Below are 14,563 nucleotides of genomic sequence, written 5' to 3' on the forward strand. Positions count from 1 at the left end.
TAATCTGAGCGTCAATTAGCGAGAATTTACTGTATTTCTACAATAACTGTCATTCGCAAAGCAAAAATTGTGAAAGTTATGGAAAGAATTTCTACTGAATTTCCATTTCGATTTTCCGTAGGTGGCACAGTTGAAAAAATTCGCGGAGGGCAGCGGTCTTGGCATAAGCTTGGAGGGAACGGTCGACGTCGAAAACGGCCAGGAAGTCAGACCCCATCACTATATACGATCGATTCTGCCGGAAGGGCCCGTGGGTCAGAATGGAACACTGCGTTCCGGGGACGAATTGCTGGAGGTAACGTTAGAATACCGTTCACGAGCCAAAGTTTCAGTATGCTGTCTCGGACTTAATGTAATTCGAATTAACGCCTCCGGGAAGCTGATACTAACCCGAACTTTCGCGCCCGGTTATTCGACTAACATGAAATTATATACGCGGTGTTTCGGAAATAACGCGTTCGAGATGGTCTGATTCCCTTCGAGGAAGATTGTTTCGACCGTTTGGTTATCACTGCACTGCGGATCTTATGCATTATTCAACAGAATTGAATACTCATGCATGGGTGACGGAATTATTTCCTCGGAATGGAAAATTAATTTTTACGCCAATTTATTTCATTTTCCTAATTTTATTAAGATCCGTTGAACGTATGAGTGTTTAAAAAGTAATCGATGTCCCACAACCCTAACTTTCCAATTTTAATTTGATTAAATAAAATATTTTGTTTCTATGAAATTGTCGAGGTTGTTCGCGTGACAGTCAAACTGTTAAAAACAAAATTTAAAAATATATTTTTATATTACGTATGTCTTATTAAAATCGTGAAACGGGGAAAGACATTTATAATCAACTCAAACAATTTTTATTTTGCATTAAAGTCCGCAGTCTAGTTATGACATTTTCGAAAATTTAGCTTATCCATGATTCTGTTCCCTGCGAAATTCTATCATAAAAGTTTCGAACATAGATGTGCTTGTTCCATTCGAATTTTTATTACAGTATCTTTTATTGCGTCATATTTTCTGAGGTTAGACTCATTTCTTGAAGTTACGTTCTGTTGCCCTAGCGTTTAGAAAGTATCGAAAAATTTAACAGGGAATAAAAGAAATTTTGAAATCGGACCGCGAGCCAAATGGATGGAGAAATTACGATGAAACGTATTACATTGAGAACTCGGTCTCAGAAATCGAGAACTTTATATTAACTATGCAGTTCAAATCGTTGATATTGAAACTGTTATAATTTCCTAAAAATAAGTTCTACTTTCTTCTTTCTACTTTCACAATCCATTGTTTTTTTCCTTATATGATATTATTGTATGTAACAACTGTTGGAAAAGGGCTATCTCCCAAGAAAATGCTATGAATTAAAATGTCTCTAGAAACATTGGAGAATTTGTTTTGTGACTGAACCTACCATAGATTTGAAAATTGAAGAGACCTCTTTACGACAATTCCCTTAAACTTTTTATACGATCTCTTATTAGCTTTCTTTATGGAACATAAGTGGGGAATAAGTATAAGGACCCCTCGGAAACTACTATGTCAACATTTGGGATGTTATTGCGAAGGGGATGCTTCAATCTTCAAATCTATGATAGATTCAGTCACGAAAAAATATTTTCCAATGTCTTCAGAACCGTTTCATAGTATTTTTCAGGGAAAACGTCTTCGGTTTCTCCTGGACAATATAATAAATTCTCCTCAATTATCGTTTAGCTTGTGAACAAAAGTAGATAATTTGGGAACAGGAGATTGTTTTTATAATTGTTGACAATAAAGAACGAACCGTGAGGCTCGAATAATCGTATCTCCCCTCCCCAAATTGTCCATTTTGATTTGCAAACTGAAGTACAATTAGGGAGAATTTACTGTACATTTTTTTTTTAAATGCACAACAGATTGCAAAAGTAGGGACTTTAAAATGAGTGTGCAATTGCTGTGCAATTCGTTTCTCAGCGAAATCATAACAGTTTCAAATGTGTTTAATTATTTGAAAAGTATAAAATATATAGCGTGACTCTGAAGCTAGATTCGATTTAACTGTATGTATCTTTCTGTTCGCAAGGTGAACGGATATCGGTTGCTCGGTATTAACCACATGGAAGTAGTTAGCGTGTTAAAAGAATTACCTATCCACGTTCGAATGGTTTGCGGAAGGAACATTGCGTCGCAGGATCCCCTCTGCCCGATCGACACGGCCCAACATCAGGCTGCGTTCCAGACCAGGGTAAGATGCTGAATATTCATCAATTATTTAAATGGAGCTTATGATAGCCTCAGCCTCTGTACGCTCGGTTCTGTTCGTCCTGAAGTCGGAATCTTAATATTTAAATGCGTCGTGTGTCATAGAAGTTTCTCAATTAACCCAAGCGCACCGTTCAGGCGTCACGCGTTACATGAATATTTTCTATGTGAAATTGGATCACAGTTGATATCCAAGTCATCGCGGAGACTCGTTACCTGTCACTCGAATTAACAAAACATTATATTTATAACTCTTGAACATAATTTTATTTTGTGCCGTACGCTAGTTTAGCACTTTCTTCTTTTACTCGTTGTTTATACTCCATCTGCTCTATCCACTGTTTTATTTTCATTATTATTTATATAATCACTACGTAGGCTCTTGAAACCTTATTTTAGTCGTAATTTAAAGTATCATCTTCATTTTTTATTTGCATTTCTTCTATTTAACGTCAATTCCTAATCCGTAATATAGCGTAACTTATTATTATTGTATGACTAACTTTTAGCATTTTTACGTGTTTCTATATTTGCTACTATTCCTTTAAATTTGCAACAATCAGATCACAGAGAAATATAAATATATGCTGACTGTCCTACGATGATATTGTAATATTCTCTTCGTCGAAGGGCGCAACACTGTACCTTCCCCCGGGTAAACATTGTAAACCCGAGGGAAAACATGCTTGTAAACCAATAAAAACGCTTTTATATACAAACTCGTAGTATTAAATCAATTTGTATTATTTACTAAATATTATAATTTAAAAGCTAATAGTTTGTTTTCACGCTGTACCGCCACCGAACGATACACCAGGGTTAAACGAATTCTGTTCACATTGATCTTATCCTTTAATTACATTCGTTCAGTGTAACCTTGTTCAGTGTAACACGGAGATTGCGTTGAACAAAATTTATTAATTCTTTCGTAAACTATTTAAAAACGTTTGAGTACACAGAATGGGAGCATAATTGTAGATGATTTTTCATAGCAGTTTAGACGAAAATTAAAAATAGAATAACTGCAAGTTAGAAGTAAAATTTTATCAATGCCACTTCCGATTGGTTAATAATTAAAAATCGAAGCTTGAGGAACATTTATATGCCGATTGTTCATTTCATACGATTATGAAGAATCATTCTCGGAACTGGCGCCGAATACTGCATACACCTTCAAATAATTTCGCATTAAACGGTGTCCGATTTCTTTTACGCAGAGCATTCTGGGCGGATCATTGCAGAACTTGTTGCCCACGATGGACCGACTTGTTAAAGCGAAGTCCGATGGCTCGTTGGCCTCGACGACCACCACTGCTACCGTGACCGATGCCAGCTTGAACAAGATGAAGTCACGTTCCTTGGAACCGCTGACTGGCCTTGCGATGTGGAGCTCCGAACCGCAGATCATTGAATTGGTAAAGGGAGAGCGGGGCCTTGGGTTCTCCATTTTGGATTATCAGGTAACGTCGACGAACGATCTTCGCATCTTCCCTCAGTCGGTACTGTAATATCGATAACCCCGAAGATGGCTGAATCGTTATATTTTCTTCTCAAACGATTCTTCTCAACTATTGAAAAACAACTCCCGGTTGTTTGTTCGGTAACGCTGTCCTTTGGATCTAAAATTTATATCAGGATAATCGCGATAAATTATTATCTGAGTACACAGTAATTTCTCCCAGAAATGTTCGAAGGTCGGAATTGAAACCGGCAGATCTGAGAATACTAAGTCGCGATTCTTTGGATCTCATTGCTCGTTTTTATAGAAACTCGGGGCAGTCGCCAAAAAATTAATACGAATACATAGTAATGTTAAAATTGAAACGATGACTTAACCTTTTTATTTCTAATTTTTTGCCACGATTCGAAGGCAATTCGGAAGCCATATTCCACGATTCGAAGGCAATTCGGAGGCCATATTCCACGATTCGAAGACAATTCGAAAGCCACATTCCACGATTCGAAGGCAATTCGGAGGCCACATAACATGATTCAAAGGCAATTCGGAAGCCATATTCCACAATTCGGAGGCCACGTGACACGATTCGAAGGCAATTCGGAAGCCATATGCCACGATTCGACGGTCACGTATTACGCGTTCAGATTGTGCAGAAAAATGGACAATTTGGGAAGAAGAGATACGACTATTCGAGCTTTGCGGCTGGTTTTTATAGTTACGGATGTCAACAATTATAAAAACGAGCCGCAAGGCTCGAATAATCGTATCTTCTGACCGCGAATTAAGGAGAATTTACTGTACCTTGTAGCACCGCGGTTTTTCTTACTCGACTCACACCCAAACAGACCACTTTTTGTTGTTTTCCAGGAATTCGCGCCGCGTGCCGCATTACGCGCTTGACCGACTCCGTCGATCCTTAGCATTGACGTAGTAATAAATTACGTATTACGCAATTAAATTTCGCACAGGGAAATTCACAGCTACCCGAAATCTGGCATTTCTGGGAGAAATTACTGAACTTCTATTCCGCAAGAAGTAGAGTCGTGTCGTTTCTGAACCATCAAGTAGATCATTGCTCATCGTTAGAAATCTTTATTTGAACATAAGGAACTTTGAACATCTCCATTGCTTTCAGTAACATTTGAAAATATTTCTGAAGAAACAGTGTAGTTTTAAAGAAGTAGATACGCTACAGATATTTATGGATTTTCAACCAAGGTCATAACTTTTCAAAATCTCAAGATATATATTTTTATATTTTTCTCTTTAAACAGCGTTTGTTAATTGTACAGTCTGATTTTTAGAGTTATTTTTCACTGTATTCAGTTAACACCTCTTGCATTTTTATACAATGGATTTTACGTGGTTTGTCCGGAAAGTATCGTGCTTTGTGGCATAATCAGACGAAAGCGTTAACCCTTTGCACTCGAAGCCAAGTTAACGCAAAATTTAATATAGTTTTTCTGACCCATGGTATTTTCATTTCATATAACCTGGTGCATTTTGAACATATGAAATTGAATTTTGTGACTCGTGCGCTTTCGACAGTTCTTTAAATATAAACGAATTTGATTAATAAAATTGTTTTGAAACGCGACGTAACAGTTTTTATTGGTGCCTCGGAGTCGCCAGTCGAGTGTAAAGGGTTAATCTTCCTCAATAGTAATCATGTCCCTCTCTATGTCCTGCAACCTTTTTCCAGTGAATCTTCCACACTCGCGGAAACACTTTTCTTCTATATCCGTCGTAATTACAACCAGCTGTCGCGTCACGTTTTTTGGGGGTAGGGTCGTGGTTCTCCAACCGTCTCCCACTCGGAAGATTGGTTTTTTGTCTCAGGGTGATAGACATAGACCCATATTCCGTCACTTTCGATTACCTTTTTGAATATACAGTAAATTCTCTCTAATCGACCCTCAGCCTAAACGATGAATACAATATTGTTTCAATAGGACATACAGATGCAAAGATATCTTCGAAAGAAGGATACTTTCCAAACAGACCGTGTGTAAACATTTGCAACAAAGTGAGCAGCTGAAATTTAACCCCTTGCAATTTCTTTCACAGCTACTATTCCTTCTTTATCTATAATAAGTTCTAACATGAAAATATAATCTACATTTATCGTATGTCAACCTTTACATCGACGTTTAAATATTGATAACAGAGGAGTAGAATTTGATTTCTATTTAAATGACGTGAACACAACGTCCACATTTATTGAATTGTAATCTTCATAACGAGTTTCACACGATGTAATAAAGCAAGGGGTTGAAACAGTAAAAGGGTTGGACTAATTCAGACTATCGCAACTTACAATTGATAGTCTATATTTCACAAAAATATCCGCCTGATTATTTTTGTCAATCACTGTACCTTAGAATCGGAAACGCATTCGTTTCTACAGGTGGAAGATATAAATCATTTAAAAATAGAGCCAGGTGTAAGATTGAAAAGCCCAGCTCCACGTTCATTCTGTTGACTCTCGAACGGCTTACAGTTTCACAATCGACCATATGGCGGACTCAAGGTCTAATCGAACCCATACGACGAATATACTTCGGTTTATCGCTCTTGTGTTGAAGTTGAAATACGTAATGGAAGATAAACAGGGTTGCGTGAAAGCTGCTGTATTTGGCTAGAAGTGGATACAGAATGGTAGAGAGGGAATTTTAAGGAGTGGAATGTGCCTTGGCACTGCTGAAGGAGTGGAGAGTCTTGGTAAAGCATTTCCCATTCGTTCTTAACCCTTTGGAGTCCGCTTTATTTTTCGTTAATTTGCGTTGTATTTGAAGTCAAGGTTTACGTACATGTAGATGCTAACAACAAGAAATGTTGATTTTATTAGTGTAGATTATATCCATTTTAAACGCAAAGGGCTGGGACATGTAAACAAATATATGCATGATATGCATTCTAAGACCGGTATATTTGTGTATTGTGGAAAAAAACGGGATTCATTTCTCACAACAGGCGTTCGAAATAAATATTAATACAAGTTGTATATTAATGTTAACGTACTTAATTGTTTTAAGTGTATATTAATACACTTGTCCCAAATATAAGTGGGACACGTATGTCCCGATAGACTCCAAAGGGTTAATGTTCCTTCACCGCCATACTTTCCCCATTTCTAGCCGAATCTAGCAGCTTTTCCGAATATAACCCTGGAGAGAAACGTGTAGGGAATCGAAATGGACCCTGAGTTCGGCCGGGGTTGCTAGCCGTGTAGGGAACGATTGATCCAACAAGGAACCTGTCTGCCATTTCCAGGATCCAATGAACCCCAACGAGACTGTGATAGTAATAAGATCGCTCGTTCCTGGGGGCGTAGCCCAGGTGGACGGGCAATTGATACCGGGCGACCGGCTCCTGTTCGTGAACGACATTGCCTTGGAGAACGCGACCTTGGACCAGGCGGTGCAGGCGTTGAAGGGCGCGCCGAAGGGCACCGTTCGCATCGGCGTGGCCAAGCCGTTGCCCATCCCAGACAGTATTGTCCAGGTGAGCGATCAGGACGATCGGATCGAACCGAGCAGAGATAGGGAAAACGAGACGACCGCCTGCTCGATTCTGGATAGCCACAAACAGAGGCGAGAATATTTCAGGGAGCGCAAAGTGAACGTAATCGAGCCGCCCCATCACATGGATTTGATCGAGGGATTGAAGCATCAGCACAATCTCGTCAAATCCGAGAGCTTCTAAGCGCCACTCGAGGCTAACGTGTCACTGCTCGATCTAATTGACAATGGAACAACTGTCGCGACTGCCTTTTTTAGGCTCCAGGACCCGTCCGACCGTGTCTTCGTCGGGAACTGGTCTCTTCTAGATCTTCGCCGTAGCGGGGAGCAGATCGGGGACTACCTTCTCGATTCTCTATCTTTGCAGAATCCTTCGAGTTTCTGGACATTGAAAATCTCGAGACTATAGCAATCTGAAACGGAATCAGAGGTACCCTATGTCTCAGAAATCCTGCTCTCCACTATGAAGGATCCGGGTCGAGGCTACGCAAGGTCACTTGTGAAGCATGTCGGTGCTCGACGAAGCCAACAACGAAGAGATCGGTCGTACAGTGATACCTAAAAGCTGGCAGGTGGTCGCTATGGTTGTTCCATCATTCCTATCGCGATTATTCAGCCTCTGTTGGAACAATGATACTGCTTTCGCGACTCGCGTGTCTTCGAGACGATCGTACGGCAGCCGAACTCACCATGATCGATCGATTGTTCACTTGATCAGAGTACTTGTTCTTTTTCTTTTTCTTTTTTTTTTCTTTTTTCTAGAGCTCCGAATAGAGAGTAGAGTATTTTCTAGGACGATCCTAGGTTATATATCCGTCCGTCCGTCGACTGCTAAGATTTTATCGAGGCGACCCGGTCGTTTCGCACAGCGACGATGATGGTTTCGCGATGGAATCGAATGCTCAAGTTAGTTTTATCGAGAACCGTGAAGGTATTTTATATATAGAGAAGAGAAAGCCTGGAATCGACGATTCCTTTTTTCGACTTTTATACGGTACGCGACCAGAAGCGCGTTCGGTTTCTCTTTTTTGTTCACACCGTATTTGTTGTATTACCACCATATTCCCGTATCGTTCTATTACAGTCCTAGAGTCTTTATTTGTAATCACGGCACGCGGTATTGCTAATTCCTTTTGTTCCCATTTTTGTTTTGCACCAGCTCGACGAGAACGCGCGTAAGACTGCATATTATTGACCAGCGTAAATCGTTATGCGTTTTGTTCAGCGTCTAGAAAGGATTCTCGGTTCCGTTCGGATTCTAGCTTAACGCTTGCGCGTCGAACAATCGTTTTAGAGTATGGTACTTGTAGCGTAAGGAACGGAAGAATTTTCTTTTCTTTTTTTTCTTCTTGCAAAAATCGAATAAATCTTTCGTTGCGTGTATGAGTTGTTGATAATAAATAGGGTGCCGTACACGTTATTTTATTTTTATTTGACGTTTTCCACGACTCCCTGTTCCCGTCCTCCTTTCATTTCTGTTGTCTACCGACTAATACACCCTGTGTTTCTCCTGCGCTTTTTGTTTTGTTTTGTTTTGTTTTGTTTTACGTTTGTTTGTTTCCCGTTACCTGTGTTTTCGTTCTGACCACGTTCGACTGTACTGTCACCGAAAAGCGAGTTTTTTGTATTATAGCGCGAAGCGACGTGGAATTGTTCAGGTCGTTCCGAGAGACCGCGTCGAACGATCCCTTTTTGGGAAGTAGTAACGCAAACAATAGCATTAATTAGTTACGGAATTTTGTATGGTTCTTTGTAACGAGCCGAAGGGGGTACTTCCGGAGTCAGTTTTTCCGGTATATGTATTTTACGATAATAAAACAGCAACGACGACGACGACGAAAATGGAAAACGCGATTCAGAATTCAACGAACCGCGAAATATGCTTCCGTTTGTGTCACGCCTGTTAGAACACCCTGTATATCGTCAGCGCGACTGGTAATTGTCGCATGCGGCAATCTGAATCGATTTTTGCCCTGCGAACGTAATTCACTGCTATGCAAGCAAATAAACAGCGACCGAACGCCGCCGCGCGCGTTCGTTAACACCGTAATTTCGTTCTGCTGACGAAATGTTTGGGCTTATAATTTCGATTTGTATTGCTCGGAATTAACTGAGACCGCGGCAGCCAATGTACAGAAACCAGAAATGGATAATCAAAGTACTCGCTAAATATTTAGTTGATCATTGATGCTACCTCTCTTCGTATAAATTCGATTGCAATTAGCAATTCGTATCGAAAATGCATAGAATACTTTACACCCGCAGAGCGGAAAGTATTGATTTTTCAAGGTCCACTGAAAAAGATACATCGTTTAGGTACGTTCGCGCATTGTAATTTCTCGCAACTGCATCCGAAATTATTTTGATTTATATATTTTCATCGAAATCTTAATTATCGCGTTTTTTAAGCGGTGTGAAATTATGTAATATTGTTGTAAGAATTATAAACTTTAACATTAAGTTTACAGAACATTATAAAAAAACAGCTGGAAGTTTATATCGCTTCGAGAAAATAACAAGCTTATATCTGCACAGATTTTTAACGATTTTTATCATAATACATGTCCACAAAAATGTGATCTCAAAATTTCTGTAATCGTAAATTCTAACATTTGGAAAGCGTCATTTGGATGTAATCTAGTGCGAAGGGAGAATTTCTGTTCAATATATGAAAGATTTATATCGTTGTCTTAATGTTTATAAAAGTAACGTTTAATTTCTCTTTTTCTATTTGAATTTAAAGCGACATTCGATCATTGAATTTTTAATTAGAACCGAAAGATTCGTTGGAAAATTCTCACCTTGTCAAGATAAAGTCTCATAATTACTATAATAAATGATCCGCGAATCCTATTTTTTTTACAGACGAAAATTTTGCAACGCGAATAAAAAAGTAAAAGAAAAAACGAAATTTATTGTTCCGTCATGCTTCGAATGTCTCCTAGCGCTATCAATAACGAAACTCACGGTCCACTAATAATTCTCAAGCTAAATATACTATCGCCGTGACTGACACGTGATAGAAAACTTCTGTACCGTGTGCTACACGAATACATAGACGAAAGAGACACGACACGAGCCAGCCGTTTATTTCCTGTGTCGGGCACGATAGCGGACGGTCGGCTCAGTGACCTTGAACAGTCAAATACTTTCAGGTCGAAGCATCAATCCATTCAGTCCGCAAGTTTCAATTGTATCGGGAACCAATATCGATAGCTGACTCCGGCTCGATTCGAAGTTTGAGCGTTCACCCTCGTGTTTCGATGAAACTTTTATCAGACTAGCGCTGGGAGTTCCTTATCATAGGGGACAGAGAAAAGAGGGAGAGAGAGAGAGAGAAAGAGGGGGAGAGTTTGGAGAACAAGTCGGATCGTGGCACAGTGTTACAGTATTGTCAATCTAGCTGGACGAATTTACTCAATTTATCAGTTGCTATACTTAGGATGCTGTCAGATATTAACAAGGCCCACATTTTTCATGAATCAGTCTTTTTTTTATTACTTAAATAAGATTTGTAATGCCAGAAATTTCGAATATAATCTATTAAAATTGTTACAGGAAGAAAGAAATTCCAACGTGACTCCTGATACTAGTCAGATGTGTAGAATATTTTTATTTCGCACGAAGATCTACGGAATAATAAATTATTAATAATGAAACACGCTTAACAGCAAAACCGAGCTTTTAGGTAAGAATAGTGAAATACAAAATAAAGAATAATAAAATGGACACTCACTTCTTTTCTTTTGTTACATTTTCGATATAGTTAAACGATAGTGCTACTCGAACAAACGCAGCTTCAAGCAATTTGAAGTATTGTTAATAGTAATAAATTAATATATCGTTAATTAAAGCATACAATGATATAAAAAGAAACAACAATTGTTAACAACCACATTGTATAGTTCCGAGTAAAGTTAGGAACTAGCAAACATATTTATATTATAAAATAATGAATTTATATTTATATTATATATTATATTATATTATTAATATAATATAATTAATATAATTATATAATTATTATATAATTAATATATTAATATAATTAATTAATATAATTATTAATATATATTTATATTATAAAATATTCACTTTAGCTTAACACAATAAACTTACCGAGCACTAAAAGTGGCTGACACGTGTTACAAGAATTACAATATTGAATGTATTTAGATTTGCCACCACTTTCATTACAATGTATCCTCGAATTAAGATATTGATTTAGTCATTTCCTACGAAAAAGTTTTACAATTTCAACAACAACTTTAAATAATATAAATGTGAAACCGGTCATTTTGAGCATAAAGGTATGAACTTTGGGCAGGTACCAAGAGGTTCGAAAAATTCATTTACGGTTCTTTCAGTTCTTTTAGATGTTGTTTTTTTTTAAGAAAATCTCTCATGAGATTTATTGCAACATACTACAAAATATTACAGAGTATAGAGAATGGCGAGAACATTAGTAACATTGTTACCGTTAGTAACATTGTGGAAACGAAAGATCCTCAGGCACGTAGGTTACAATTATTGAGAAAGGCTACCGTATATGCGCACGCCATAATATTAGTTTCAGTTATTAAGCAATCTACGTCCAATGGCAATTGAAACCGAGCTTTGCCTTTAGATATCCTTCGGTAACTATGCAGATCGAACGATTTTCATGATCGTTTCAATATCTTCTGTCCAGCTAGATCGGCAATTCGTTGCACAGTGGCGATGATCGATCGAAGAGCTTCGGCTAAAAAGTTCTCGATCTTCAAACATCGTACTTTTTTCGCCGTTTCGGTGGAAATGGTCGGGGAGAAGCAGTGAGAAACGATACACGAAAACCGTGCGTCTCGTTCCCCAAGCGCACGAGACCACGAGAGTGCGCGAATCCTCCGACCAGGGCTGATCCATCCGTGTGTCAGAATGCCAAAGCGAGAAGAGAGAGAGAGAGAGAGAGAGAGAGAGAGAGAGAGAGAGAGAGATTAAGCCAGAGAAAGAGAGTGAGTGAGAGAGAGAGAGAGAGAGAGAGAGAGAGAGAGTGAGCTAGAGAAAGAAGGGGAGAGAAAGAGAGAGAGAGTGAGAGAGAGAGAGAGAGAGAGAGAGAGAGTGAGCTAGAGAAAGAAGAGGAGAGAAAGAGAGAGAGAGAGAGAGAGAGAGAGAAATGAGCCGCGGGCATAAAACGTAAAATTGATATATGAAACGGTTCGTTTCGTGCGGAACGGGTATATCGAAAAATGCAGGCCAACGACTAAGTAAGTACTGAACAAAACGATTGTAATAGTGAATGAAAGTTGCCTGGTAGAGTAGCTGAACAGAACGATCGCATTCGGTATTTTGCATTCGACTCGATGACTCTGTTCTCACCGTTCCTCCGTTTAGATCCGAAGCTCGTGTGCAGGCGTGGAGCTTCTTGATTCCCGCCGGTGTATTAGCGTCTATACGAGACACCCCTCGCAAACGGAAGTTAAATAGTTGCGAGAGGAACATTCGATGCTTTGATCAGCACCTTCCTCGTTCCCTTTTGTACAGTCGTTCGACACGAATCAATTACAGGGACCAGCGAACTCCCATCTCCGCATTGTTTCCGGTTATTTATTACTACTGCGGGTCAAGATGTCACGATATTGTTATCCTTTGAATAAATTCGCTTTTTTTTTCACCTACAGTTGCACTATTAGGAAAATGATGAGCGTTACTTTTATGTAAATGTGAGCAATCATTGGGATGCCGCGTACATGTGCAATCGAGATTAACACTAGATTTACAGAGCCCAAAAACAGCTGTTTTATATTAGTTTATAAAAGTAACAATAAGACATTTATTCTGATTTTTAAGAAACATTTGCCGTAAGTAACATATAAATTGAATAAATAACTTATAAGTGTATCTTTACGAATGAATAATTGTAAATTATTTTGACTCGCCATTTTGACGAGTTCCGCAAATGTAGTGTTAAAGGTACAGCAGCCTCTAGCAAAAAGAAATTAATTTAAATTAATTAATCAACATTTTTCGTGGTTTTCGTAAAATTTTTACGTCTGAACGGAATTAACTTATATATATATATATATATATATATATATATATATATATAGCTTACTTAATTGCTAATTCATTTGCATTTAAAGAAAGTTTAACTTTAAATCCAAACGATAGTATTTTCGACGTACGGTATTTTCATTTTATATGACTCGGGGTATTTTATGAATATGAAATCGATTCTTGCGACTCGTACAACAGTTCTGCTTTGAACAGCTTTTGATGATAAATAAATTTGATAATGTACAAATTATTTTGGAACGTGATAGAACGATTTTCAGCGGTGCCTCGGAGTGATCACTCGAGTGCAAAGGGTTAATGCATTTCTCATACACATATTATTAACCTTCTAAGGACGAAAAGTGGAGACATTTTTTAGACATTTACTTAGTGGAGACATCGGGGCTATTTTATTCCCGAAATTGCAAACGTATAATCTGATTACGCGCAGAACAACAAAACTGTCCTTAATAGTTTAAAATGGTTAGCAATGATAATAAATTTAACGAAAGCCGATAAAAATGTTGAAGCCTGTGTGCGACTCTCATTCTTCGTCAAGAACCGTACATTCACGTGCAATGGAAGCCGCGAATTATCATTCTCGCACTTGCTATTAATCGTTCTCGTAAAGTAGACTGTGCGGTGAAGTTTGTTTATTATTAGCTGAGCACACACCGTGAGTAAAGATGCAAATATAAGGAGGCGGGCAAAGTGTGATTACAACGAGGAAATTGTTTAGAGCGTAGTTTCTAACGTGAAAGATTGTCACATTTCCTTTATCTTTTATGAATCTCCTTCAAATTAATAAGATAATAAAAATTAGGAAATATAATAATTAATAGTAATTAGAAAATTACAGTTCGAAAATTGTGCGCTTCAAAAATCCTTAATTAATGAAAATGCCAAGGTTTACAGTACTCAAAACTATACATTTTCCTATTTTTTTTTTTTAGTCTTGGCCCAGATTATCATGTATAAATCGGAAAAAGGAAAAATTTATATTTTTACTCAAAGATTTCTTATACTAATCGTGAAACAGAAACATCAGGAATAATCACCTACGTTTACGATAATAACCAGACTGCGGATATTTGTGCATTTATGACACGCGCAATGTCTGAAATGCAAGGGGACAAGCATATTTTAATGAAAAGTTAGTTCCGTTATATTATTTTAGACATACCACAAGACATTCTTTAGTCGATTTAAAGAACGTTCCCCTTATTCGTGTTTTTAGAAAACAATTCATGAAAATGAGAAGTTGCAGTCCACAGTAATAATTGTGCACATTTATTTGTTGTGCCTC

At 38.1% G+C, this 14,563-nt stretch overlaps 1 protein-coding gene across 4 annotated transcripts in view; it reads left to right on the forward strand.

Annotated features, from left to right (window-relative positions):
- LOC117217682 (multiple PDZ domain protein) overlaps positions 1-14,563 on the forward strand; it is a 233,891-nt gene that overhangs the window by 133,097 nt on the left and 86,231 nt on the right. For all 4 annotated transcript variants that reach the window (XM_076524162.1, XM_076524160.1, XM_076524161.1 and 1 more), the window contains 4 exons: positions 122-295; positions 2,069-2,230; positions 3,465-3,707; positions 6,980-7,210. In XM_076524162.1, the coding sequence (XP_076380277.1) occupies positions 122-295; positions 2,069-2,230; positions 3,465-3,707; positions 6,980-7,210 (810 nt within the window). The remainder of the gene's footprint in view (positions 1-121; positions 296-2,068; positions 2,231-3,464; positions 3,708-6,979; positions 7,211-14,563) is intronic.

The sequence above is a fragment of the Megalopta genalis genome, chromosome 8 (genome assembly GCF_051020955.1).
Source record: "Megalopta genalis isolate 19385.01 chromosome 8, iyMegGena1_principal, whole genome shotgun sequence".
NCBI lineage: Eukaryota > Metazoa > Arthropoda > Insecta > Hymenoptera > Halictidae > Megalopta > Megalopta genalis.